The sequence below is a fragment of the Schistocerca cancellata genome, unplaced genomic scaffold (assembly GCF_023864275.1).
Source record: "Schistocerca cancellata isolate TAMUIC-IGC-003103 unplaced genomic scaffold, iqSchCanc2.1 HiC_scaffold_782, whole genome shotgun sequence".
Taxonomy (NCBI): domain Eukaryota; kingdom Metazoa; phylum Arthropoda; class Insecta; order Orthoptera; family Acrididae; genus Schistocerca; species Schistocerca cancellata.
Window position 1 is genome coordinate 4,426,290 of NW_026046793.1, and position 11,365 is coordinate 4,437,654.

Sequence of the window (11,365 nt, forward strand, 5' to 3'; positions counted from 1 at the left end):
AATTGTTCTCGAAAGAACAGATACCATTGATCACCGTGCAGCTTCTCTAGAATAAATGATAATTAATTAAAACCCTTATCTGCTGACAGGTGTTGTTGATATACCTCGATGGGGACAGCTGAAAATGTGTGTGTGTGTGTGTGTGTGTGCCATGTAAGCAGGAGATCCCGGGTTCGAGTCCCGGTCGGGGGGCACATTTTCAGCTGTCCCCATCGAGGTATATCAACACCTGTAGGCAGCTGAAGGTTTCAAGTATCATTCATTCTAGAGAAGCTGCACAGTCATCAATGGTATCTGTTCTCTCAAGTACAATTACTATCTTCATATATATATTCTAGGAATGTACGCTCTTGGAAGTTTTGACAGTAAAGAGCACAGTGGTGCAGAATGCTTCTCTTGCAGCGTCGCTCTGGGATTAGCTGAGCATCATCTTCACTCTCTTACTAAATGAACCTTTAACGAAATGTGCTGCTCTTCTTTGAATGCCCTTGTTCTTGTGTCTTTCCTGTCTGATACAGAAACCAGCCTGATGAGGTTCATAAAGTATTGGTTGAACAAGGGTTTTGTAAGCTGCCTGCGTTGTGGGTTGCCTCCATCTCCACAGGATCTTCCAATGAGTCTGTTTGGTGTCAGCCGCAGCAATAAGTTTCATGTGTTCATTCCACTTTAAACTGCTCCATACGTACATTCCTAGATGTTTTATGGGAGTGATTGCATCCAGTGAGTGTTCTGCAGTTGTTCAGCCATATAGCAGTGGGTCTTCCTGCCTATTTATTTGCAATTCATTAAATTTGTTATACGTTGAGGGTCACCTGCCAATCCCTGCACCAAGCATTGATCATTTGCAGATTGTGTTGGATTTCGATTCAGTTTCCTAGTGTTGCAACATCTCTGTACACAACAGTATTTTCCATGAATATCTTCATGGTACTTTCAACATTAGGACATTTATGTATTGTACATCTGAAGGTTTCTCTCTATTGAAAATGACATGTTGTTTTCTGTTACCTAGAAAATCTTCAGTCCAATCCCTCAGCTTGTCCAATATTCCATATGCTCCTGTTTTGTTGTCAAAGGTATGAAATTGTGTCGAACACATTCTGGAAGCTGAGAAAATGTTTTTTTCCCCTTTAAAATTCATTTTTGTAAGTTAGTTTCTGTAGTTGTAAATTATTTTATTGAGGTTGGATTCCTCTGGAAACCATGTTCTCAACTACCACAGTATTAGTGCTGTAAAGAAGAAAAATGGCAGCCTCAGTTGTAAGAGATTTGAAATAATTTATTACAGCAAATTGATTTGTCACCGCATGGCCATTTTCAGTACAAAAATAAGTATTGAAGACTCGTGTAATAAAAGCACATACTAACAACTTCAACATGGCCGTCCGCAGCTTGTGGTCTAATGGCTAGCGTTGCTGCCTCTGGATCACAGAGTCCCGGGTTCGATTCCCGGCTGGTTCGGCCATTTTATCTGCCCAGGCACTGGGTGTTTGTGTTGCGCCATCATTTCAACATCATCATTATTTGTGAACATGGCTAAAATTTGACTGTGTAAAGATTGGGACACTGTACAGGCACTGATGACCGTGCGGTTAATAAGCCCACAAACCAATCATCAACATACTCCTCATCCAACGTTTATTGTGTGTTGAGGTCATGTTGAAGTTATAATATGTGCTTTTATTGCACAAATTTTAAAACTAATATTTGCACTGAAGAGGGTCCTGTAGTGAATGAAATAGATTTTCTGTAATAAATGATTTCATCTCTCTTAGAATCGAGGCTGCCATTTTTTAATTTTTTTTTTGATACAGGAGCTATTATTATTATTGACGTTTTTTTTCTCAGACTTAAGTCTGGTTAAAAATGGAACGTGACGCGGACCTCGGTCAAGCGTGACTTCCTTGTAACTGTATGGTATATGTTATATTGCATTTAGGAACTTTCGGGTAATTGAACATGTATCAATAATTACAGATTTTTGTAGTTGTATATATATGTTTGGATGTAGCTGTATTGCATTGATGTACTGGTGAATATTGTGAGGTATGACTCCTGTAGTTGATAGTATAATTGGGATAATGTCGACTTTATCCTGATGCCACATGTCCTTGACTTCCTCAGCCAGTTGGATGTATTTTTCAATTTTTTCTCCTGTTTTCTTCTGTATATTTGTTGTGTTGGGTATGGATATTTCAATTAGTTGTGTTAATTTCTTCTTTTTATTGGTGAGTATGATGTCAGGTTTGTTATGTGGTGTTGTTTTATCTGTTATAATCGTTCTGTTCCAGTATAATTTGTATTCATCATTCTCCAGTACATTTTGTGGTGTGTACTTGTATGTGGGAAGGTGTTGTTTTATTAGTTTATGTTTTATGGCAAGTTGTTGATGTATTATTTTTGCTACATTGTCATGTCTTCTGGGGTATTCTGTATTTGCTAGTATTGTACATCCGCTTGTGATGTGATCTACTGTTTCTATTTGTTGTTTGCAAAGTCTGCATTTATCTGTTGTGGTATTGGGATCTTTAATAATATGCTTGCTGTAATATCTGGTGTTTATTGTTTGATCCTGTATTGCGATCATGAATCCTTCCGTCTCACTGTATATATTGCTGTTTCTTAGCCATGTGTTGGATGCGTCTTGATCTATGTGTGGCTGTGTTAGATGATACGGGTGCTTGCCGTGTAGTGTTTTCTTTTTCCAATTTACTTTCTTTGTATCTGTTGATGTTATGTGATCTAAAGGGTTGTAGAAGTGGTTATGAAATTGCAATGGTGTAGCTGATGTATTTATATTTGTGATTGCTTTGTGTATTTTGCTAGTTTCTGCTCGTTCTAGAAAGAATTTTCTTAAATTGTCTACCTGTCCATAATGTAGGTTTTTTATATCTATAAATCCCCTTCCACCTTCCTTTCTGCTTAATGTGAATCTTTCTGTTGCTGAATGTATGTGATGTATTCTATATTTGTGGCATTGTGATCGTGTAAGTGTATTGAGTGCTTCTAGGTCTGTGTCACTCCATTTCACTACTCCAAATGAGTAGGTCAATACTGGTATAGCATAAGTATTTATAGCTTTTGTCTTGTTTCTTGCTGTCAATTCTGTTTTCAGTATTTTTGTTAGTCTTTGTTAATATTTTTCTTTTAGTTCTTCTTTAATATTTGTATTATCTATTCCTATTTTTTGTCTGTATCCTAGGTATTTATAGGCATCTGTTTTTTCCATCGCTTCTATGCAGTCGCTGTGGTTATCCAATATGTAATCTTCTTGTTTAGTGTTTGCCCTTGACTATGCTATTTTTCTTACATTTGTCTGTTCCAAAAGCCATATTTATATCATTGCTGAATACTTCTGTTATCTTTAGTAATTGGTTGAGTTGTTGATTTGTTGCTGCCAGTAGTTTTAGATCATCCATGTATAGCAAATGTGTGATTTTGTGTGGGTATGTTCCAGTAATATTGTATCCATAATTTGTATTATTTAGCATGTTGGATAGTGGGTTCAGAGCAAGACAGAACCAGAAAGGACTTAATGAGTCTCCTTGGTATATTCCACACTTAATCTGTATTGGCTGTGATGTGATGTTATCTGAATTTGTTTGGATATTAAGTGTGGTTTTCCAATTTTTCATTACTGTGTTTAGAAACTGTATCAATTTAGGATCTACTTTGTATATTTCCAAAATCTGTAGTAACCATGAGTGGGGTACACTATCAAAGGCTTTTTGGTAATCAATGTATGCGTAGTGTAGGGACCTTTGTTTAGTTTTAGCTTGATATGTCACCTCTGTATCTATTATCAGTTGCTCTTTACATCCTCGTGCTCCTTTGCAGCAGCCTTTTTGTTCTTCATTTATAATTTTGTTCTGTGTTGTATGTGTCATTAATTTCTGTGTGCTGACTGAAGTTAATATTTTGTATATTGTTGGTAGGCATGTTATGGGGCGATATTTAGCTGGGTTTGCTGTGTCTGCTTGATCTTTAGGTTTCAGATAGGTTATTCCATGTGCAAGTGTATCAGGGAATGTGTATGGGTCTGCAATGTAACTGTTAAATAATTTAGTTAGATGTGAATGTGTTGAGGTGAACTTCTTTAGCCAGTAATTTGCTATTTTATCATTTCCAGGGGCTTTCCAATTGTGTGTAGAATTAATTGCTTGGGTGACTTCATGTTGCAAAATTATCACTTCAGGCATTTGTGGTATCATCTTGTATGTGTCTGATTCTGCTTGTATCCACTGTGCATGCCTGTTATGTTGTACCGGGTTTGACCATATGTTGCTCCAGAAGTGTTCCATGTCTGTTATGTTTGGTGGATTGTCTATTTTAATGTGTGTGTTATCTATTGTCTGGTAAAATTTCTTTTGGTTTGTGTTGAATGTTTGGTTTTGTTTCCTTCTATTTTCACATTTTTTGTATCTTCTAAGTCGTTTGGCCAATGCTTGTAATTTCTGCTTCTTTTCATCTAATTGATCTATCGCTTCTTGTTGTGAGATTTTACCTAAGCTTTTTCGTTTTTTTTCTGACATTTCATTTTTTATAAATTGTGTTAGCTGTCCAATGTCTTTTCTCAGTTTTTCTATTCTGATCTGTAGCCTGTGTTGCCATGCTGGTTTTGTGGGTTTCTTCTGTGTGTTGGTTGGTTCTGATCTCTGCCTAGTGTGTATATTTAGTGTCGTGAGTGCTCCTATATAAACCAGTAGTTGTAACTCTTCCATAGTTGTTTTCATTTATTTTGTTGTGTAAGATTGCGTTGGTAGTTTTTATTGTTGTTTCGACTTGTGGGTTAGTTGGCGGTCTATGCAAGAATGGTCTAATGTCTGTATTTGTGTCTTTGTATTCTATATATGTCAGCTGAAATTTATCTTCTATATCTAACATGTGTGTCACTTCGTGTTCTATTTGTGCTTGTTCTGGTGGCTGTCTGAAGATTTTGTTTTCCTCTGATTGTTTAAAATTGATGCGTGTTGTCCTTTGTTTGCTCTGGGATGTTTGAGTCCATTACTGTATTTTCTTCTTCTTCTGATTGCACATTATTTTGTTCCAGTATTTGTTGTACTTGTTGTTTGATGTTTTCTAATTCTGACTGGGGTGTCCTGTTATTTTTTATTATTACACGGATCTGATCAGCTAGTCGTTGTTCTGTTAAAAATTTTAATTCTGGGTATCTGGTAATAAATGTTGTGTATACTTGTGATCTGTATCCAGTTGTGTTGGTTCCTAGGTTTGTTGCTTGGTAATAACAGAACATGAGGTGTCGGTTAACTTCATCTGACCATCTCATCCTCTCTTTGTTTTCATTCTAGGGTGGTTGCAGGAAGCATATCCTGCAAAACACCTCTATTATTATTATTATTATTATTATTATTATTATTATTATTATTATTTGAGGTGTTAATGACAGAACTGCAATATCGTAATTGTGCCCCCAATCTTTATTTGATTGCAGTTGCATGAAACCATGGTATCACTGATGAACAGAGATTCTACTTTACAAGAGACATTGGACTTTGGTACAGCATATAATGACTTGTTCTATATACTGGATCTTGTGGCGCAAAAGAGGATGGCAAGACATGTGACACTAAGTTTACCTGAAATGTCTATCCTCGCAGGTAAGAAATGGTAACTTGGAAAAACATTGCAAATAATGATTGGTCTTTAGATTTATGTGCCAGAACTTTGTAAGAACTGTGTTCACGATGGTCTGGCTGAATTAATTTCTGCAAAATGCTGCATTTTTAATAAAATAGAACAAAGTGACACCTGTAAAATCATTAGGATGATGAAACTTTGATATGGCTTATGAAACAAAAATAATTTTCAGACGATCCTCGTTTAGAGCATGTCATTGGCATGCACTCAGATGAAACACGTGAATCTGAAAGTTCCAACAAATTCTCAAATACCTGTGAGTGGAATCAACATATGGATGCTTTACTGTCTAATAATGATCAACTGGTTCAATCATTAAGAGACCTCATTGCTGTATGGTGAGTTCCAGCAAATGTATGTTTCTATATTTCAATTGATGTCCAGTGTATAATCTTGATTTAAATAATTGAAAGAACAAAATTCATATCTTCGTGGACTGACTGACTACTATGTTACAGGATATAAAAACTGTAACATACATATTTAGAAGTATTTATTGCAGTGTCATGGTGTAATGTCAATTTGAAACAGCAAGGTGTGAGGAAGGGACCTCCAGGAGTATGTACATCCTATTTGTTCTACACAAGTATCACACATTATTACTCTTGCATTTTGTTTTGGAAGTTTTGATTCGAATTCCTTTGTTCACCAGTTCGTTGTTTTCATTTCTATGAGAGGTATATGTGGCATCTTGAGTGCTCTCACTGTTCATCTCATTTACTTGTGATTGGAGTATATTCTTACAACATGACTCGTATTCTATAACCAATGTATAGTATGACAGTTTCCAAGACTACAGGAAGAGAACACACACATAATCATTAAACTGTCCAGTAGAGCTCAGATGCTGCTTACGGTTGCCACACCAGGGAAGGTTTGGGACGTTTACCATTTGTAATTTTGGTTCCAGGGTTCCCTAAATGAGTTAGACTGTGTCTGCTTTCCTAACTACTGATACAAAGACCTAACTGCAAGATGAGATCTATAGGTAGCACATTTCTCAACACTTTATTGCAGTAGACTGTGCGGAAAATGTTTCAAAGAGATCTTTTGCAGTGTATGTTAACTCTGCTGCAATCTTAAAGGTTTTGCAGTTTTTGATCCTGAATTACACATTTAATGCTCATTGCATGTATTCAATCTATATGTGTGATAAAATAGTGGTGTTACTTTTAATCACATGTCGTGTGCTGTGTTTGACTGACAGAAGCAAACTAAGTGCCGAATTTGAATTGAAATGTATGCGAAGATAATGCGCCTTTTTTTTTTTTTTTTTTTTACTCGTGCTTTTGTATAATGAAATGTGCAGATTGGTATCCCACATTAAAGATCTGTCCAAAACACATTATTTCCAGTATCGTTTGTTAAAATAGTCTCAGCAAAAGTGGCATAGGTAGCAAACTATTACCATTACAGGTATATTGTTCTGTTGGAATTATGTGTACCCTTACCTGGATCTGCACAGTTTATAGTTCTCAGTTGTTATTCAGGTATGGTCTGGATGCACAACTTACCTCACTTTCACCCTGAACCCATATTCCAAATATTTGTCTGATACACAGCACATTCTATTCATATTTTGCTATTCTGACTCAAAATATGTACACTTATTTGTAAGAAAATAAAATTCTCAAGAACTCTGGTACAATACACTCAGAAGAAGAAACTTGCTAATAATGCATTTGAATCTCCCAAATGCTGTCAGTGAGTGAGGAAATTCTCAGCAAGTAGCAACTAAAGGTAACAGGACATGTTTCACATGCATCTTTTATGAAGCTCTGGTTAGATGGTCCTACTTGTGTGAACATGTGCTAGTGCTTTCCGAGACATTTACAAACTTTGCATTCCTTCTCTACAGCAGATAGAATTCCCAATTGATATTGTCATTCTACTAAATTTATTCCAAACCATTGTGGCATGGTTGTGCAGCAGCCTTATAATGTGATTAATATTAAACAGTCCCGGCCCACATGTTTGTTCTCAGTGGTTTTTAAACCATCTTCTATGGTTTGCTTCCTGTTAGGTTACCATTTAACCTAATAATTCCATAACTCTCTCTCTCTCTCTCTCTCTCTCTCTCTCTCTCTCTCTCTCTCTCTCTCTCTCTCTCTCTCTCTCTCTCTCTCTCTCTCTCTCTCTTTTTCTTTCTTTCCAGCTCCACACTGGTGGCATCTTCTACATGGTTGAGAAAAACCTGGGTATTTAGGAAAAACTCGGTGGATAAAATTTTTTGCCATTTTTTCATATTGGTAATAAAGCATCTAAATTTAAAGTCCCATGATTAAGTTATTCACAAGTCTAACCCATTCTAACTTCTGCAGAAAAGATAATTTACATGTAAAAGTTAGTTTTATTGATTACCAGCTTAGCATCTGCCGCTTCACTCACTCAGACTGTGTGCTCTGCACAGATTTTTTAAAACTGAATTTTTATGTTGTTCACAAATTGCACTAACTTCTAAACTTTTCATGCTAATTAATGCCATAGAAGCATGGTCTTTCCCAAATGTACTTCTTACCAAAAAGTGATTCTTTTAGCTGGAGTCAAAGATGGGCATTAATCATGCCTTTTGCATTCTTGTGGAGACATTTCCATAGCAATGTTCATCCCTAAAACACATTTTTTATATGTAACTGATAAGTGAAATACCAATTTTCAGATTTTTAACGTTAAAATGTTTTTTAATACAAGAAAATATTTTCTTACACACTTTTATCTCTCGTTTCATCCCCTAAGGAGTTGAATTTCCAGCAACAGTGTAACAGCTATTTTTTTTATTTCTAACTGAGAAGCCAAATTGCAGTTTTGAGATTTAGCTTTAAAATATCTTCATAATGAAATATTTGCATAAACAATCTCATTCTCTGTTTCACCACATTAGCATTGTAATTTCCAAAAACACTGTAACGCAGATTTTTTTTTTAAAAAATGTCTATAACCAAGAAAACAAATACCAATTTTCATAGCTGTAGCTTCAAAGAAACTTCAGGAGTTCTTTAGAGCTATCTTCAAAATCGACTTAATAGCTAATATTTTCAAAAAGCTTTCCTTCTATTATGCGTGGGATTTCAAAAATCCCTTCCTAAACAATGCCTTCAGTACAATATCGACAGTCTCTCCAGATTTAAAGATCCTGTCTTTGGCAGTTTGGTTTGGGTGTGATGAGTCATTCACAACATTGCGTTTTATATGTATGATGGATAGATTGTAATTTAGAGAGAAACATTCAAATCATTTGGATAAAGATGTATAAGTAATAGCTAGATTCCTTACAGTTTGATGCAGGATACAAATTCATCTGTGCAAAATAGCTCAGTCAGAGCAAATTTTCAAAGGATAGAAAACCCAGGATGGAACATGGACAATATGAAAGGAGATAGTGCTGCTCACCACACACAACAGGCATTGAGTGGCTGGCAACAGATGATTGCTGGGAGGACTGTTGCCAGCTTTCCATGGGAACTACTGGTGGAAACTACAGTAGGATTGAAATTATGTGTTAGTTGACACTTCTGGCTTTGTACCTGCTTTCCTGAAATCGGAGTGCTCAATGTCACACACATTCACTGTTGCCAAACTGCCACAGCAATTGGTTCATTTCCAAGTGCTTGTCTCGCTTTCTTTCTTGACGATGTTTTCAGATCCCGAAACCTGAGTCTGGCCCTCTTATTTTGTATTTCAGTATACCTGATACACGAGGCGCAATTCAGCGTTACGTATACAGTTTTTATAATCCTAGAGACGAGCTTATGTTAGACGAGCTTCGCATGACATTGCATGAAGCAGAATTTTCATCTATTTGCACTTGTTTTTCTTCCTATCATTCCCTTTTCATTGAAATCTGCTTGTGCTGTCTATAGCTGCAACTGAGTGCCAAACAGGACTGCTCAATGGTTGGTAATACGGCAGCTGGTGTAGGCAGTGAGAGGATGGTTTCAGATAATCAGTCAGAGAGAGAACTTACAATTTGCTTTTAGCACTGAAACTGAAGTTTTTCGGTCTGAGAGTTTGCTTGTAGAGGTTAACTCTAATAGCCGTGAAAAAAGTGATTGTGATTTTTGCTTCTGCTGTAGATTGTTGACTGCCACTTTGTTGGCTACATTGCAAATCACTGGGTTTTGTTTAGTTTAGGACACAAGTTTAAATTCAGGGCTGTACAATGATCCTTCTGGCGCAATTATGTCGTGTGTCACTTAAAATCGGCTGTGGACAGATCATCTCCTATTGCTGTCTTATCTCGTGCCAACCGCTTCAGACATTGCTCTACATTACACAATAACAGCATTCGAGAAGCGAGCCTGCCGTGTTTCTTTGCTGCCTGTAACAGAGCGGTAGCCGGCAACAGATGCGGCAAAACTGTAGCAGCAAGTGACAGACGTCAACTATTGAGTAATTGTGATCGGAGCATAGTCGTCTGTAGAGCACTGACAACATGGAGGTACTGTGTACGTGCGGAAAGCAGGTGCACCAAGTCAGTTGCAACTGTCAGTGATCTCCTCTCGCGACTCCACTGTAGTTGATTACTGTGAAATTTGGTCGATTTTCCTCACCGAACATGAATATGTATCCATCTTAAGTACTTATGTATTTGTACTTGTTATTCGTTATAGGAATTAGATAGTGTTTAGACTTAATGGACATGTTAATCTACTGACAGTCTGTTTGAAACAGTAGATGAATGTTATCAGTTTATTAAATATGTGATTCCCTTTCTAGTGAACTGACTATCCAATAAAAAATTCATGTACATGTGAGTTAATGCCTGATCTTATTTGTCCTTATTGTTACATGTGTAGCTGGATATCAGTGTCATAAGTCTCTTTCTGCCAGTGATGTCCTGTGAATCTGTGCTTGTAGTTCTTTGCTGATTGTATCACTTACATCCACTGTTTGTTGCTGTGGGTAATCAACACAAAAAGCACTTTATTTCTATATTTTAGGTGGCAACAACCATTTGAGACAGGTGTTCCAGAAGATATGGTTGTAAATGGAAAGAACATATTGCAGCATACAGCTCACTGGGATCGTGTAACAGCTTTCGTGGAAAGAAAGCAAATGAAGGAATAAGTTGTGGGGAAATCATATTTGAAAATTAGGATTTACAAATTTATTTATAGATAACATCATATTGTTTTAATACTTAACTAAAGCTATGTTGCTCTGTTAACTTGCAAGAACCTGGTTGAGTTATAGGTTTTTATACGTTGATCTGTGCAATATGTAAATATGTAAATTAAAATAAACTATGTAAATTAAAATAAACTACTTTCTTCATTATACTACTACATAGTAATGGTCTTTGCAATGCACCGATGCACAACTGTGATTTCATATATGTAAGTATCTGAGTATGTGGCACTGCCTGTGTATGCAACCCCCCCCCCCCCCCCCCAACCGATTATGCTCCCACCCCTCTCCGTCCATCTGTCGCCTCCACCCCGTCCATGTCTGCCCCCTCCCTTCCCTCTATGGTACATTCAGCAGCAAATGTGAATACTCTCTGCTAAATGCGTTGGTAATAGAGTTTTGCAAAGCAGTAATCAATTTAAACATCATGCCTGATGTGTCATTTTAACTGCATGAACTGAAAAACTGCAAAATGTAGTATGTGATAACTTTTTTCGTCTCATAATTTTGTGAGGGCTGCTAGTCAGAAAAAATTGAGTAACGGTTTGAAATTTAGTATAAAGTTTGTTGCAAGTCACTA

At 36.6% G+C, this 11,365-nt stretch overlaps 1 protein-coding gene across 1 annotated transcript in view; it reads left to right on the forward strand.

The window, feature by feature from the left end:
* The window catches only part of LOC126143137 (disks large homolog 5-like), a 90,242-nt gene extending 79,387 nt beyond the window's left edge, over window positions 1-10,855 (forward strand). The window contains exons 8-10 of the mRNA XM_049915348.1: window positions 5,453-5,618; window positions 5,831-5,996; window positions 10,599-10,855. Of these exons, the coding sequence (XP_049771305.1) occupies window positions 5,453-5,618; window positions 5,831-5,996; window positions 10,599-10,725 (459 nt within the window). The 3' untranslated portion in view covers window positions 10,726-10,855. The remainder of the gene's footprint in view (window positions 1-5,452; window positions 5,619-5,830; window positions 5,997-10,598) is intronic.
* Window positions 10,856-11,365: the final 510 nt, after the last annotated feature.